Raw genomic sequence first — 15,333 nt, 5'->3', positions numbered from 1 at the left:
GCCGTATATATATATATATATATATATATATATATATATATATATATATATATATATATATAGGTGGTGTTGCACGCAGTGCGCGTGCATTTTGACGCTGGTTTAACAGCAGACGCATATCAGGAGTCTCGTTTTACTTTTCTTGGACGATTATTTCGACTCTTTTGGTAAGGGAGTTGTGGCTATGCACGCGTGGGCACTGCTGTGCGGATGCACTGACTCATGCCTGGCTCCACTTTGGTGCAGTAGCCGGTGCCTAAGAAGGAAGGCTGCGATGACGCCATTCTCGATTCGTGCAGTCATAACGTGGCGAAAGGCGGCGGTCACCCGATCAATACCGCATGCTCTCAATAGATGGGGCAGGGCTGGATTGCATGTGCAGCATTCTCGTGTATATCGGCATTCCTGGATGTATGTGTATCCGTATCCATATATATATAGATATAGGCACGCTGTGGTTGTGGAAGGTCGCCTCTATGGGCGATCACTGCTTGGAGACCTATGTGTCGCTTCTGCTTGTGCGTGTTTGTGTCTGCAGGTACAACGACACCAATGCTGGCAAGAAAGGCGCGGCCGAGAGCCACGAGAAGGCTGTCCCAAGCGGGGGGATATAAGGGGGCTCAGAATCGCAGAGACCGCACGCCTCGGTTCTCTTGCGTTGCGTTCCCTCCCGACACGACTTCGTGCCTCTTTCGGTTTTCTGTTGGTGGCGTGCGTGCTTTGCTGCCGTGTTTTCTCCCCGCGGCGTGTTACAGGTTCGCACTCCCGCACGTCTGCCTCATCGCGGAAGGTGTGAAGAGGCCAGCGATGGAGAGACTCTCGACTCTCGATTTCTCGGGTATGTTATGTTCTGCCACCCGTCAATGCAGTGCGCGGTAGCGCTCCTCGCGCAGGAGATGTGGAGATTAATTTTGATGTCAGTGTACTTCCACAAGGATCATCTTCAGTAGCAGCTGGGGCCACGGTGCCTCAGGGTGTACGCGTACGGGATTACCTACGTCCAGAGCTCTTTTGATGGCTGCGAGCAGAGTGTCAGAAGGAGTTGACGTTTCGTAACTCTTTTGGTGGCAGAGAAAAGTCGTGGTGTCGAAAAGTGGAGGCGCGACAAATCCACATGGTCACAGTTTCTTCCGGCAGGCTCGCGGTTTCCACGTGTTCCACGCCGGGGTGTATGCACACGTCGGCGCCCTTCTCTTCGATGCCACATTCTGCCTTTTCATTTGAGTTTTTTCGTCTGTCCTACCTATGTCCTCTGCTCCGAGAATAACCAAGTTGAAACGAGAGTTACGATACCCTTGGCATATCTTCGTGCGTCGCCCGTTTTACGTCTGCCATATGTTTCTCGTTTTGGTTGCACTCGCCGTAGCAGGAGAGCTGCTGCGCCTCTCGGTGTCGTCCCTTGTCTGATGATATCTTTGAAGAAAGGTTCTCGTGCGCCTTTTTCTTTGCCAGGCTGAATTGTTGAGTGATGTATCAGGCTTTAGACCACGTGAAAGATCTTTTTTGATTTCCAAGTGCGGGGCTGTATTATTTTTGGCGTTTTCTTTCCCCGGCAGATGTAGTGGAGTGACATGACACGCACCCGGTGTAGGGTCTTCATCATTTGTGCCACGTAGATATTTGGTGGAATACATACCTCGGGATTTTCTGTAGTGTATTGTTTTCGGCATGTCCGTGTTGATGCACGACAAAGGTGACGCATTTGATTTTTGCTTGGCCGTCGCTTGGCTCCTCCTTGGCTATTGTCTGGAGAGCAGAATTATAGTGCAGTACTGTCTTGCTAACTTCCCTGCGTCTTCGTTTCAAGAACACAGGGTTCGCACCTGGCGTGGTGAAGGGCAGAGCGTCTAGTCTTTCTTTCCTTTAACAGGCTCTTGTGGTTTCCTGCCTCATTGGAAGGCTCTTACATACTCAAGGAAAGGAAAACGACTTTTCTGTTCGTGTACGTAGATCGAGGGCGCGATCACTGTCACCTATGTGCCTTGTGTTCCAGCGTGCCGCGCCTATCTCAGTGCACGGTTTCAGATAGTCGCACATATAGTAGATCCTGTGATTCTTCCTCAGTATCACTCGTTTTTAGTCGCTTACAAAAAAAGTCAGAGGATATGCGCCTCTGTAACCTTTCCTACACATTTTACAGCCTATGAAGGCAGCGACGCTGTTCGTTCCGTTATGCATGTGACAGCGCGGGCCAGAGACCTGCGTAGATGCGTCCTGGTAAGATAGGCCCCCGCTGTTGGCTTAGGACCACGGGTGGAAGAAGCCTCTGCGCGCCTTGACTCTGGTTTTCAGTTAAACTCTGTAGCATCCGGTTCTGTATCGTTGTGCTGTCTACACCAGAGCCAATCACACTGGACCATCCGATTTCTATGTCTCATTTATGACGCCTGTAAATATTTCCAGCAATTTGAGCAGTTAAGCGCAAACTCCAGCAGCTGCTTGGCAGTCTTCGGCCTCTGCGCGTGGCAACTCACACCGCGCGCACTTGCGTGAGTGGTGCACGACGCTCCGGTGGCAACTGAGACCAACCGTATGCGTGACGTCACTGTGCATTCAAAAGTAGGAAGAAAAAAACACGCCTTCGGTCCCCAGGGACCGAAGGAAAAACAACACGACGGCAACGGTCGCCACCCGCGCTACGCGTGGTCGGTCCATGGCTATCCACCGACAAAGAAGAAAAAAGAACGAGAAAGGAACGCACGCTTGGCAGGGCACGCCAACTGAAGGGAAGCAAATAGAGAGTGCCTAATACGGAATGGCCGCACGCACACGCGGGGAAGCGACGCAAGACGGGATAACTAAGGATACCTTGTCCCACTCGAGTGATCTGTATGTGCATGTATAATAACTGCTATGCACATATGGATCCGCATACACCCACCGACATTCATAGGTACGAAGCTATACATTCGTGTAGATTCGCCTGTAAGACACCTACGAGTTGCTGGATTGCGTGCCCACCACGTCTCCAGGCTGCACTATTCAGCGTATTCCAGACCGATCCCGCAGACGCACTTCCACACTTGCGAAACAGGAAAGGCGGGGCGCTACGCCAAGACGCATGCGTCCCAGCCTGTCCGAGCGAGACGGGTGCTTGACCTATCCCTCTTTCTCCACCGTGCGCCGCACAGGTCCGAAAAGGCTGTTGAGCGCGTCGTCGTTGATTAGGCCCGCAATGCTCCGCCCATTCATCTGCAGCGCCATCCGCACGGAATCCGCCGCCTGCAGGCGTGCACACGAACGCCGGGAGACAACTACCTGCGAGGCGTCCGCGCCCCCGTTCTCCTGAACTGACACGGATTGCGGAAACCAGAAGAAAGAGTCTCTACCCGCAGCCGTGCCGAGGGGGCGCGATGGAAGCTGAGACGCACCCGGGCGCAGCGCCCGCGTCTGTGGGTTGCCCGTGGGAAGGGCAGACTCAATAAGAGGCCCTTATTCACGAAGACGTTGAGGGATAAGCAAGCGCTGGCATGTGCAGCAACAGCAACTAGCGGTGCAAAAACGCTGAGTGCGCAGAATACCGCTACGGCAAACCGCTGACGGCACAGCAGTCGCCGCGTTCGTTCCCCCCAGACATGCGTCTGGCCCGCTGCATCTATCCGTCGAGGCGAGGAAGCCACTGTTAGAAAGTATGCCAACACACTTTCGGAGAGCCTCCAGTGCTTTACGAACAAGTATCTGCATCTCTTATGGGGCTAAGCAGAACCTTACAGATGCTGCGGGTGAATTCCCCGCGTCGCTCCCGAAGCGGTTTCGCCGCGAACTGCTTGGCAGGCGTCTCCTGTGTGCGAAGTAGAGACAACGAAAGGCATCAACGGGTCGCTCTCTTCCCACTGCGTTCGCAGTGGAGGACGGACAGCCGCCGAGTCACCAAAGACCATCAATTCAACACTCCCTCTGCCAGAAACATCGCCTATGCACGAACGCACGCGTATGCGCGCAAGTCTGAGCGCGAAACAGAGACTCAACAAGTGCAAATGAGACACCTGTGCGCTTCTTTTTCACCCCAAGTACGATACGGTAAAAGCGACAGCGGAGCCGGCTTACCGCTTCGACGGGTTGAGCGTCACTTCCCGCTCGCGCACTTTCTTCTCCTTTAGTCTTCGATGCACAAGCGGCATGACGTCTTTAGTTAACTCGTCCCTGCGCAAAGGTCGAACGACAAGACAAATCCCCGCAAAGCGTTTCTCTGCCAGTCTCAGAAACCCCCTGCGACAGTGCCTTCAAGCCCCCGACACAGCGTGAGCTGTATTCGTAGAATTTGGCTCCCGTTTCGAATTCGGGCAGGCACCAAAGACAGCAACGACAAGGATGGATTCGTTGCAGAGCTGTGCAGGCTCCCTTTTCCTGCTCAGCACACCTGCTGGAGGTCTTGCCCCCCCCCCCCCCCCCCCCACGACTTCGTTACCTGTTACCCGGTTGGCTTCAGACCTGATTTCTGTCCGCTTCTGTACTGCCGGCTCACCAGATAAGCGCTTTCGCTTGGGCTTCATTTGCACTCAGGAACATGTGGCGAATATCTTCATCGTCTTCATCTTCTTCATCGTCTTCGTCTTCCTCCCGCCGGCCGCTCGACCCCACAGTCTCCGACGTGTCTCCGAATGTCGACTGTCTCCTCCCGCTGTCCCCGCCTTCCTCTGCGAAGGCCGGCAGCGACTTCGGGCCTCTCAGGCGTGACGACTCGACGGAGGCAACGCCTTCCAAGAGGGCTGCGCCGCGTTCCTGCACAAGCGTGCGACGGCACAGACAACAGCGAGCGCGAATGCAGCGGTCGCAATCGAGGCTTTCGGCACAGATCCCACGCACTAGACGGGGCCACCAAGCGACGCGCGTGTGGATAATGACGTCAAAGAAGGCGCCTCCCACCCCCTTCCGCAGCGCACTGCCGCGACAGCGTTCGGTCGGACGCGGCTCTCGTAAACCGAGCGTGGACATCGTGGACCGAAAGCACGTTGCCCCGCTGTCAAGTTTGCAATTGCGAAAGCGCTGAACGACGTAGACTATCCGCTGCTATGGCGTGGACGCGCTAGACCCCACACAAAAGATCGCCGCTGTACCTCAATCGCACGCAGAGGATCAAAAAGTGCGTCCGCCGAATCTTCGTCGTCGCTTCTGCGCTTTCGTGTCTCGCTCGCATCTCCGTCCTCAGCCGCGGCGTCCCCCGCCCTGTCTCCAGCGTCCTTTGAAGATGCTGACGAAGCCTCGGCCGCGGAGCTCCGGCGCCGGTCATCCAGCGCCGACATCATGCGCCCCGCGAGCACCAGAATGTCGTCTGGGGAAGGAGCCTGCACATCCAAACCGGGACCGAAACCGCGGCGGACAGAAAAGGTAGACAGGGAGCAGGCCGCACACACAGGGGACAGGCTACTCCGGAGCTTGTCTGAGGCAGCGCAGCCTATCGCCCATACAGACTTGGAACGCGCTCCTACAAAGATCGCCCTGGCCCTGAAGCCTTGCAAAACGATGCACAGCGTACCTCTTTGCACAAAAGCTCTGTGTCTAAATTCAAGTCGAGGACAGCGCCGTAGCCTCCCACGCTCTTGCGCTGGCTATCCGCTCCCGAAAGCGAAGAGGACGGCGGAAAATGGGCTTCTTCTCTCGTTTTTCCGCTGCCGGCACTTCCTTGATCTCTGCTACTGGACTCCCCTCCCTTTGCGCCCGCTTGATCGGCCGCTGCGGCGTCGCTCTCCTTCTCCTTCTCTCCCTGTTTGTCTTCAGTGACTGTCGAGGGAAGCGCGAGAAGCGGCAGAGCGTCCGCGAGCGCCAGCGTCTCCTCCTCTTTCTTCTGCAACATTTTCAGTTTTTTCTGGTACGCCTTCACGCGACAGGGCGGCTGCGACTGACTCGGCAGAGACAGAAGGTCTGTCGCCTCGAAGTCCGCAACCGCGAGCTGCGCTGTCGCCGTGTGCTTGAACTCCTGCAAGCGCTTGTTGACTGTCGGACCAGAGACGCGGACGATCTGAAGACAAACAAAGACGCAATGGTGCCCTACTCCTGCATTCATCGCGCCGAGAAACCGGAAATTCTAGACTTGACTGTTGTTTGACTCCGCCCTGAGACCTGTCTCGCTCCACCTGATGTCACGGATACACGAATGCAGGAGCAGAAAAACCGGCTGAAACGAAAGCGAAAAGAAACTTTTACATGCGCAATATCCTCGGCATTCATCTGGAAGTTGTGGTAGCGAGCTGCGATGAGAAGCGCCGCGCCGCAAAGGCCCATAGGCCGCCGACCCGTGCTGATCCAGTCGCGGTTCATGGCCTGAGAGAAAACACAAAGAACATTCAGCTTGAGAGGACTCGCGGAATGCGAGGGCACAGCTGCGAGAGCAATGACGAGCGGCCGCATGCTTGCCTCTCACATACGCTGTAAAGACTACGAGGCTCAGTCATCGCTCGGCGCGAAGGACAGTCGCCACTCCACGGCAACCCCCGGCCGCTGAGTGAAACTACGACCGGCTCTGTTGAGATGAGCGGAAAGGCCAAACAGGAGAGCGCGTACCTGAATGAGACGAACACCCGTTTGCGCCACCGTGTGAGTCTTGTCGCCTAGTTGCATTTGGCAGGCGAAGCGCTCAAGAAACAGGGACGGATCCACGTGCGGCACTTGGAGGTGGAGCACGCGAAGCAGCTTCATAAAAACCTGCATGCCCGGAGACACACGACCCGAGAAAAACGAGGAAAGGAGATGGCGACCGGAACGCAGACGCAAGAGAGGAAGAGTGTTTTCTGACACTGTTAGCGCCTGCCTGCCGCTCTCCCTCGCGCCGCATCAGGCCGGCGCCGGCCGAAAACCGTCAACGAGCCCTCCGCGCTCCTTCCTGAAACGCCGCCTCAGCAGGGGCCGCTGGTAACAGGCTAACAAAGGCGCATGCGCCCGCGTCCATCGAGCAGTGCAAAATGCCTGCGATGCTTTCAACGCTGCCGCTTACAGGGTTCAGCGTTTGTGGGTGCAGCTCACCTGTCCGAGGGCGCGGACGTTCGTCCTGCAGGAAGAAAGCGGAGAGAGCGGAGCAGAGTTGAGGGAAGGAGGAGATTCGCGAAGACAGCAGCACCACACGCTCACACCAGCCGTTCCGTGATGCGCGGCCAAAATGCGGAATGCACAAGAGCTCGAGGCGGTGTCGCGCAGAATGACAAAGCACGAGACAGAGGAAGGAACAGGAGCAAACAGTAGCAAGGTAGAGTCAACTGCGGAAAGATACCAGAAGGGAAGACAGCAACGAGCCGACGGCTCGCGGCACACGAGAGGAGAACAAGTTACATGTGGAGCCCCTTCCTCTCGCGCTGAGGGACTCGCCCATCTAGCGGCGCCACAGCAGCCCCTTCAACCCTGCGCTGTCTCTTTCGCTGCATGCGGAGCGCAGAGCCAGCCAGGTCGAACGACAACAGCTCGTCTGGTGTTCCACAAACAACGACTCTTCGTCTAAATTTCCTTTCTGGCATGCGCACCTCAGAACGTCGCAAAAATCGATCAGTAAATGCGGAGTCCGTTCTCGCCGGCAAATGGCGTAGAGGCAAGCCGACGCGACCAGCACGGAGCGCCGCCCCAACGTGAAGTTGCGCTGAGTGGCCATGAGGTAGAGCCGGTGAGCGGAGGATACGTGCTGCTGCGAGGAGAGATGAAGGCGCTCTGAGAAGAACAGAAGAGCGAGCCCGGACGGCGGAGATTCAAACACGATGGCGAAGCCTGAACCTGGTGTCGCCACTTGCGACGACGGAGAAATCACCAGGGCGAGGACTCCCTCGCACACGCCAAACTCTGTCAGTGCAGCGGAGGGCACTATCTGGACGTCGAGCGATTCATTGTTACTCGCAACAAGAAGAACTGCGGAAGTGAACCAGAGAAAACTAGAAAGGAGCTAACGCCTGGTTTTCTGCTGCTGTCGAGAGTAGAAACCCGCTACTGCACGGCCAGTGCAGAAAAAAAGATTGACTGGAGTTCCACTTTCCAACTCGTCTGTCGCAGACACTATTACGACGCACACCCGTCAGCGCGCGCGTTAGCAGCTACCGACCAGCAGGCTCATGCACACACAGCAGCGAGCGACTCTATTCCGACGGCACCTCCTGGCATATCAGACACCCGTCAGTACTTGCTATGCTTCGGGCTGCATCGCGTCGTTCTCTACGGATAAAGTCATGGACGAATTGGAGAGGCACTCACCAACCTTGCTCTCGAAAGCCACAACACATGTGCATTCGCAGACTGAGTCGCCGCCGGGACAACCGCGGCTTAGGATCTAGGGAGCGTACCGTTCATGCCTCAGAAGCAATTTGGATTCTAGATTTCGCAAAGCTGACGAGAGAAAACGGAAAGTGCGAGGCTTGAAGTCTCACCTGCGATAGACTGGATGTTGTTGAATCCCCTCTGCAGCGTCTGCTCGCGACTGTCGCTGCTCCCGCCTATGCCGCCCCTCAAGCCCCGGCCGGCACCACTGCAGCTCGAGACGAACTGACCGACCTGAAGAAACGCAACGCCAGCCAAACCCACTGCGTTCGATGAAGAGTCTGCAAGGCAGAGGACCCGCAGCCGGTCTGCAAATTCACTCCTGGCGCACGGGCGCGGACAGGCTGCGTGACGCTACGCCTTCACCTCGCCGCAGCGGTGGAGAAGGCCTGACGCCCCGCGCCGCCACGCGCTCGCTTACCATGGAGACTCCACCGCTGGACGACTCGGCGAACTGAAGGCTGTCCACCAGCGTCAGGTCCTCCAGCACGGTGCCGCATCTGCAAGGAGAGAAACAAGGAGTCGGCAGACGGCGAAAAACGCGCGAGAAATGACCAACACACGCACAGAGCCAAGCATGCGGAGAGCGACGACGGCACCGAAACGGCGCCGGCAAACGGAGCAAACATTCAGGGCGCCACAGAAGAGGCACACAGGCTCCGGGACGCGAGCCAAGGGTTGAGGAAGACAGACGCGCAGCGGCTAACAGAGCAGGGCGCAGAATGGCACACGGGACGCCGGACTGGAATGCAAGAAACACTCAGCCTCAGGCCTTGATTCAGCGATGGGGAGGTTACAAGATGTGTAGAGCCGCGAGTGGATGCCGAACGTGGCCGCAGTGCAAGTCACTGTTCTGACCGCTATGCTGGGTGAGATGTCGGTGTATCTGATGCCGAAGACATATTCGGCGCCGTGATGCCGCAGGACGATTCCGCGCGAATCCAACGTCGTCGCACAAACAAGCTTCAGTTTGTACTCGGAACTAGCCAACGCAGAGCGAAAAGACAGAAGCAACGGCGTGCGTGCTTCCTGTCAACACGCTAGCCGCGAGTCTGCGCTGGCGCTCCAGTGTCGGGCTCTACGCAGTTCCGGAAGTTGAGTGACGTTCTTCGCTCACCTGCAGCAGATGATTTCTCCGCGGCTTTCATTTGCTTCGAGCTCTGTGCTGCCGCAGGAGCGGCAGGACTGCGGTTTTTTCTTCCCCTCTTCTTCGCCTCCCTCGTGTCGTCCGCTGTGGGGCCCGAAGGCCCCGTGCCCCATGAGCATCTTCGCAGAGGAAAAATCGGCGACTGCAGAGATTCTCGACCGCCAGGATACCCCCCTCGTGGTATTTAGGAGATGGCGACCGGGGGGAGTCGACCGCGTTTACGTGGAGAGAGGGCGGAGACACGAAAGTTCACTGAGAGACCGACGCGCACGGAGGCAGCGGATCAATCAACGAAAAGCGGAATGCGCCAGAGACCGAGCATCGAGAGTTCACATTTTCCGCAGCCCTTTACAGCGGTGGCTTCTAAGTCACGGAGTCATTCTTGAGAAGTAAAAGACAGAACACGGTTCAGATCTACCAAGAGAGCGTGGTAGTACGGGCAGCACTCTTTTCCAAGGAGGTTGAGGATGCTGATAGCCGAATGAGCGAGCTGAGAAGATATGCCCCTTCCGTGGTGTAGGGTGCAGACAGAGCGCCCAGTTTTACGTCCTTCGAAAACTTCAGAACGCGTGGAGTGAAGGAAACACCCGACCTACCGCATGGTTCTCCGCGAGAGAAACGTAAGAAGAGTTTCCGCGTCGTAAGGATTGCCTGCAGCGCCGAAATGGAGTGATCCGGGGCCGATGCCACGCAGAAGCGATGCCCAAGCGCTCGCAGCCAGACGAAAAACAATGGCGATCGAGGCAGCCGCTGCACGACGTACACGACGCTCGTGAAGCAGCAATCAAGCGAAAAGGACTCTTGTCTTGATGAGATCCGAGCCGCATCCCATCGGCACGCGCCAAGAGACGCTGGCATTTGCATGCGCTACATGCGATCGCACGTATGTTGTCTCCCTTCGGCCCCTATCTTCGTTTTCCATTTCTTGTGAAGTTCGCATCCAAGCACACCGCCATGTTTAACTCGGTGCGTGAGAGTCTTGCTAGTGCTGCAAAGCGAATTTTTTTCGTGGCGCCTCCCTCAGCTCACACTGCGTGCCGCAGAAGGCGCTGCGACAGATGGAGCGGATGCTTAGAGTGAGGGGCTTTTTTTTTCGTTTTTCAACACAAATGTGAATCGCCACAGGATGTTTGCTCTCGTGGCCGTAGTCGTTGGAGACTTCCCGGATGGTTGCCTACGTCTGTAGCCTTGTGCTGGACTCACCGCCGACACTAGTGGCGACTCTGCAGTCGATGCACGCCGAAACCGTGGCGGTGAGTCACGTAAGGCTAGTTTGGTAGCATTGACGAATCCCCTGTTGTATAAAGTCACCAGTGATTTCAATAGATGACAGTCTGTGAGCCAACAGGCCCCACTATGAGAGGAGCCTAGCGCGATGAGTTCGCCCAGATTGGACAGCGTGATTGCAAGCGCACATTCTAGTGCCTGAAGCCTCTCATGGAATCTGCAGCTGTCAGTATGATACAGCAGATCCCTGCTTTTCAAAGTACAACTCATCCCGGAAGAAACCCTTTGTCTGTCGTTGCGCTCTGATATTCCATGGAAAACGAACGAAAATACGGCGAATGTGCTGACTTTGTGACCCGTTCCACGGAATTAGCTTGCTTCGGGTCGATCTGTCCCACGCTGAACATCGAATGTCCACATGTGCCAAGAGAGAAGTCTCGGGGCACTGGCTGTATCCGCTCCGCGGCGTCTGCTGCAGAGAGGCGTGATATGGGACATAAGGATTCTCAATGCCTCCGCCGCTTTCCATGCAGTATCAGATATCACGCCGCAGCGGCGCGCACCATAGTGGCCAAGCTGATTGCGCAGAGCAAATGACGACACCCGCCGCTGTGCCAAAACTTGCGTCTCCTCCAGACACACTGAAAGTCGCGCAGCACTGCGGTGCGAGATAATTTGTCCAAACATACTAGGGCTCAGCACAGAAAAGCACCAGTCACAGACAGATAAGATTGAACGAGGCTGGCGAGACTTTTTTTTTTTTGCTGTCTGCTGAAGAGGGTGCTGGGTGAAACGTGCTGTGTATCGACTCGCAGACCATCCTCCTGGAGGCTGAAGAAAAAGAGCTGTCTTTGCGATTTACGATTTTAGGCGCGCCCCCAGTAGTGGTCACAGAAAGCACGGATCCCCTTTGTGTCGAGATTCCCTAGGAGTCTGTCGGTGCTCATAGAAAGCACCCATCGCCTGTAGAGCGTCGACACAAAAATCCGAGGATCACACCGCCTCTGGATTTACACTGCAACAACGACCTCAAGGGTCTATTGCATTTCAACCTCCCTTGCCACAACGCTCGATACTCTGCCAAGCGATACATCACACGCGAGCCCCTATATCAGTCACTCTGAACCGCTGCCGGATCCCGAGCCGGATGAGGAACTTGACGCGCGCGAACCAGATCTAGAGTGTTCCATTTTCCCAGCTGGCAAGGAGATGGATGACACTTCCGACTCGTCGGCAGAAATACGGCCGGCGTTGCGCGCTTCCTTCGTAGTGCTGGCTTCTTCGGGTTCGAGGGGGGCAATGCCGACGACGAACCGGGCAGGCTTGAGGACGGCGAATTCGCAGAGTCGTCGCCTGAATCGTTTTTTTCTGGTTTTAACGCCACGCCTTCAACTGTTCCGCCCGCACTGCGTTTTCCGCTGCTGCTACGGCTTCCTCCACTGCTTTTTCCTCTGCCGCTTGCGCTGCTTCTGCTGCTTACGCGGCTGCTGCTGCCGTTGCTCCCGCTACTGTCGCTATCGCTACCACTACTGGAGCTGCTGGAGCTGTGCTGCTTGGCTGCCGTGGCGGTTCCACTGTTGCTTCGACTGCTACTTGCAGAACTCGAGCTACCTCTGCCACCGTTCGAGTCGGAGTTCCTGCTGACGGCATCCCTCCCTTTGGCCCCTGGCTGTGAACGACGCCCGGAACCGCCGGTTGAATTGCCTGATGAACTGCGACTTGAACCTGAGCTAGAGTTGGAACTTCCGCCGCTGCTTGTCCCGCTACTTTCCTCACTACTGGCACCCGTGCCACTCCTATCGCTGCCACTACTCGAAGAGCTGCTGTCGCTATCGGCGCTGTTGCTGTCGCTATCGGCGCTGCTGCTGTCGCTATCGGCGCTGCTGCTGTCGCTATCGGCGCTGCTGCTGTCGCTATCGGCGCTGCTGCTGTCGCTATCGGCGCTTCTGCTGTCGCTATCGGCGCTGCTGCTGTCGCTATCGGCGCTACTGCTGTCGCTATCGGCGCTGCTGCTGCTACCACTGCTGCTGCTACCACTGCTGCTGCTGCCACTGCTGCTGCTACTGCCGCTACTGCTTCCGCTGCCACTCTCGCTGTCTGATTCGCTTCCTCTGCTCTCATCCTCGTCTTCAGACTTCCGCGCCTCGAGTGATTCGAGTTTCCGCGAGACGCGTGCAGCTTCCTTCCCGGTCTTCGACAACAGACTCATCAACCGCTCAGACGCGCGCAGCTGAGACAGGAACATCTTTACGAACGGCTCCGTGCGGTGTAGCGTGGCGTTCGCTGCAGCGATACTCTTCATGACAGAACTCTTCCCTGTACCAGAGCGCACGTGCAGACGACAGCGGAGGATTCTCACCCAACAGCCAGGACTGCTGGTCGCGGAAACGCTTCCATCGTCCATCCAGAGGGGGCGCTGTGGCGAGTGCCTGCCGCGAAGTTCATGCTCGCGAAAGTCGCCGAGTGCATGCTTCGTGAGCCGTCCTCACTGCACATGCCCTGCACACGCTCGCGTCGCCTCTCTGCCTCTTCTTCACCCCGCTCGCTTACAGTCCGCAAGTTCTCCGTTTTCGTCTATCGAGTCCAGGATGCCCGCGTCCTGCTCCACTGCAGCCAACTGCGCGATCAGCGGTGGCCAGTTTTGCTCCCGCTGCAGTTCCTGGATTCGTTGCTTCCTGCGTCGGCACAGACCCACCGAGCTCAGCAGGCCATCAGGAGCTGGTACGGGGGATCAACAAGCGAACTAATCCGGAAAGAAAGGCCCACAGACTCCCAGCGGCTCGTATTACTACAGGCAACAGTGTCTGGTAAACGCTGCCGCCGGCCTCCCTGCGCCAATACAGGAGCGGCGCGCGACGGCGAGGCGCAGCCATCACGGGGTGGAGGCGGCGCGTTGCACGGTTTCTTTGAATTTGCGCTCCAACCGCATGTGGGCAGAGCAGGCTTTCCCGGGGCTGAGAAATCTGGGACGGAAGGGAGAGGTGTATGCGTAAATTCTTGCGTGGACAGACATACACGACTACGCATGCTTATGTTTGCGAGAGACCCGCGTCCGCTGGACCTGACCTGGCATCTAGCCTCTAGATTCGTGAACACGCTTGTAGACGCAACGAGCGGATTGCGATTTCTCTTTTTTCGCCACATTCAGTTGTCATTTGCATGCATGTGCCCTCTTGTTTCCGTCATCAGACAGTCCAAAGGGTGACTCACCTGCGGTTGATCTCCTCCTCTCGCTCCTTGGCGGCTTGCTTGGCTCGCGCAGCGGACAGCTTCTTCTGACGTTCCTGCATCATGAGCGGAGGCGTGAGAGTGAGTTACGGACACGCACAGGATATTCAGCAGGGGGGGAAATGCGCGTAAAAGCGCCCTCATAGCTAGGATTGTGCAGCAGGCGTCTGGCAACACGCTTGTGTCGATGAAAGTATGACGAGAAATCCACCACAAGTATGTCGCGATGCAGATGCAGACGGACCATAATACACAACGGCCCATGGTTGAAGCACCTTCCAAGTGAACCCTGAGACACGGATGCATGCACCTTCAGAGATCTATCCCTAACTCCGTGTAGGAACTCGTTTATCTGGAAATATTATGGCTTTTCAACTGACCTAAATGGAGGGTGTGGAGGGTGTGGATGCTGCGGAAGGTCCGCTATGCGTGTATGTATGTGTTCTGAAGGGCATGCAATGTCGAACGTAGGTGCATCCATCTGTACGTATATATATATATATATATATATATACGGGTATGCGGTCTGAAGATCTCATGGCGTGGACAGACAGCAAGTCTCGCTCTTTGTGAGGCTGCTGCCTCGCCGGCTGGAGAACGTGTTTCACTGTGTGCCTCGCTCTGTGGACGGTGCGCAGGGTGGTGTCTCGTTAGCGTGTGGGAACGATTCCGCCTTCATACGCTCGGCCTTACTCTTTCTTTGAGTATTTTCACAACTTCTTCTTGCTGCGCAAAGAAGCGTCTCTTTTCTGCGTTTTTCCTTTCGCAGTCTTTCCTTCTTCGCTCCAGTTTTTTCCGGAGTCGTCTGGTTGTCACGGCCTCCGCTTGGCGCGCTTCCTCCCTCTCGAGGGCCGCGGCCAGCGCCTCCTTCTCTTCGCTGAATTTTTTGAGGGTTTGCTCAACCGTCTCCAGGTCTCTTTGAGAGCGCTTGACCACGAGTATGCTCTGCTTAAGTCTTCGCTCTTTCTCTTCCGCCAGTCTCTTTCGTTTCGCTTCCTTCTCTTCAGCCTGGAAGCGCAGCTGCGCCTCTTGCTGCGCGAGGTCGGACTGGAGAGCTTGCTCTCTGCGCTTCATCTCCTCCTCGAGCTCCTTTTCCTTCTTTTCCAGAGCCTGTTGGAACTCGCGTCGCTTCTCCGCCTCGGCTTCCTCGCGGAGCCGCCGCCTCTCCTGTGCAGCCCAGCACTCCCAAGATCAGACGCATGCAGCCGCGCAAGAGGCTGCTTCCCAGGTTTTTCGCTGGCCAGTCCAGGCTGCTCAAACGCGCACCATACTCAGCTCTCCCTGCAACGGCCTTCCGAATTTCGTGCGGTTAGGGAGACAGCGAACAGAAGGAGGCTCCCGCAACATCAGCACGAGCGAACAAGCGAAAGCCGCCATCGTCGCAAGTGATGCGTCCATCCCGAGAACAGGCACAACGCAGACTTGCTCGTGGAATTGAGAAAAAAGAACCTGATAGAGGGCTAAGCGTCGCCTGTACGTGGTCGTTCTTCGATAAACCGTGG

At 56.5% G+C, this 15,333-nt stretch overlaps 2 protein-coding genes across 2 annotated transcripts in view; both read right to left on the bottom strand.

Moving 5' to 3' along the window:
* Positions 1-3,099: 3,099 nt before the first annotated feature.
* Positions 3,100-9,495, bottom strand: BESB_022550 (transcription initiation factor TFIIIB; the record flags this gene model as incomplete). The annotated part of the gene is made up of 13 exons (XM_029360957.1): positions 3,100-3,222; positions 3,712-3,781; positions 4,048-4,143; positions 4,466-4,722; positions 5,058-5,285; positions 5,477-5,959; positions 6,145-6,261; positions 6,502-6,642; positions 6,961-6,985; positions 7,452-7,632; positions 8,340-8,463; positions 8,651-8,729; positions 9,347-9,495. 13 exons carry the CDS (start codon positions 9,493-9,495, stop codon positions 3,100-3,102), a joined length of 2,073 nt encoding a protein of 690 aa, XP_029215772.1.
* Positions 9,496-11,714: 2,219 nt separating this feature from the next.
* BESB_022540 (uncharacterized protein) overlaps positions 11,715-15,333 on the bottom strand; it is a gene marked incomplete at both ends in the record, with an annotated part of 58,156 nt that continues 54,537 nt past the window's right edge. Inside the window, 4 exons of the mRNA XM_029360956.1 lie at positions 11,715-12,919; positions 13,154-13,278; positions 13,814-13,887; positions 14,525-14,995. Coding sequence (XP_029215771.1) covers positions 11,715-12,919; positions 13,154-13,278; positions 13,814-13,887; positions 14,525-14,995 — 1,875 coding nt within the window. The remainder of the gene's footprint in view (positions 12,920-13,153; positions 13,279-13,813; positions 13,888-14,524; positions 14,996-15,333) is intronic.

The sequence above is a fragment of the Besnoitia besnoiti genome, chromosome XII, assembly GCF_002563875.1.
Source record: "Besnoitia besnoiti strain Bb-Ger1 chromosome XII, whole genome shotgun sequence".
Lineage (NCBI taxonomy): Eukaryota > Apicomplexa > Conoidasida > Eucoccidiorida > Sarcocystidae > Besnoitia > Besnoitia besnoiti.
The sequence above is the reverse complement of the archived record's forward strand: the minus strand, read 5'-3'. Positions and strand labels throughout refer to the sequence as shown.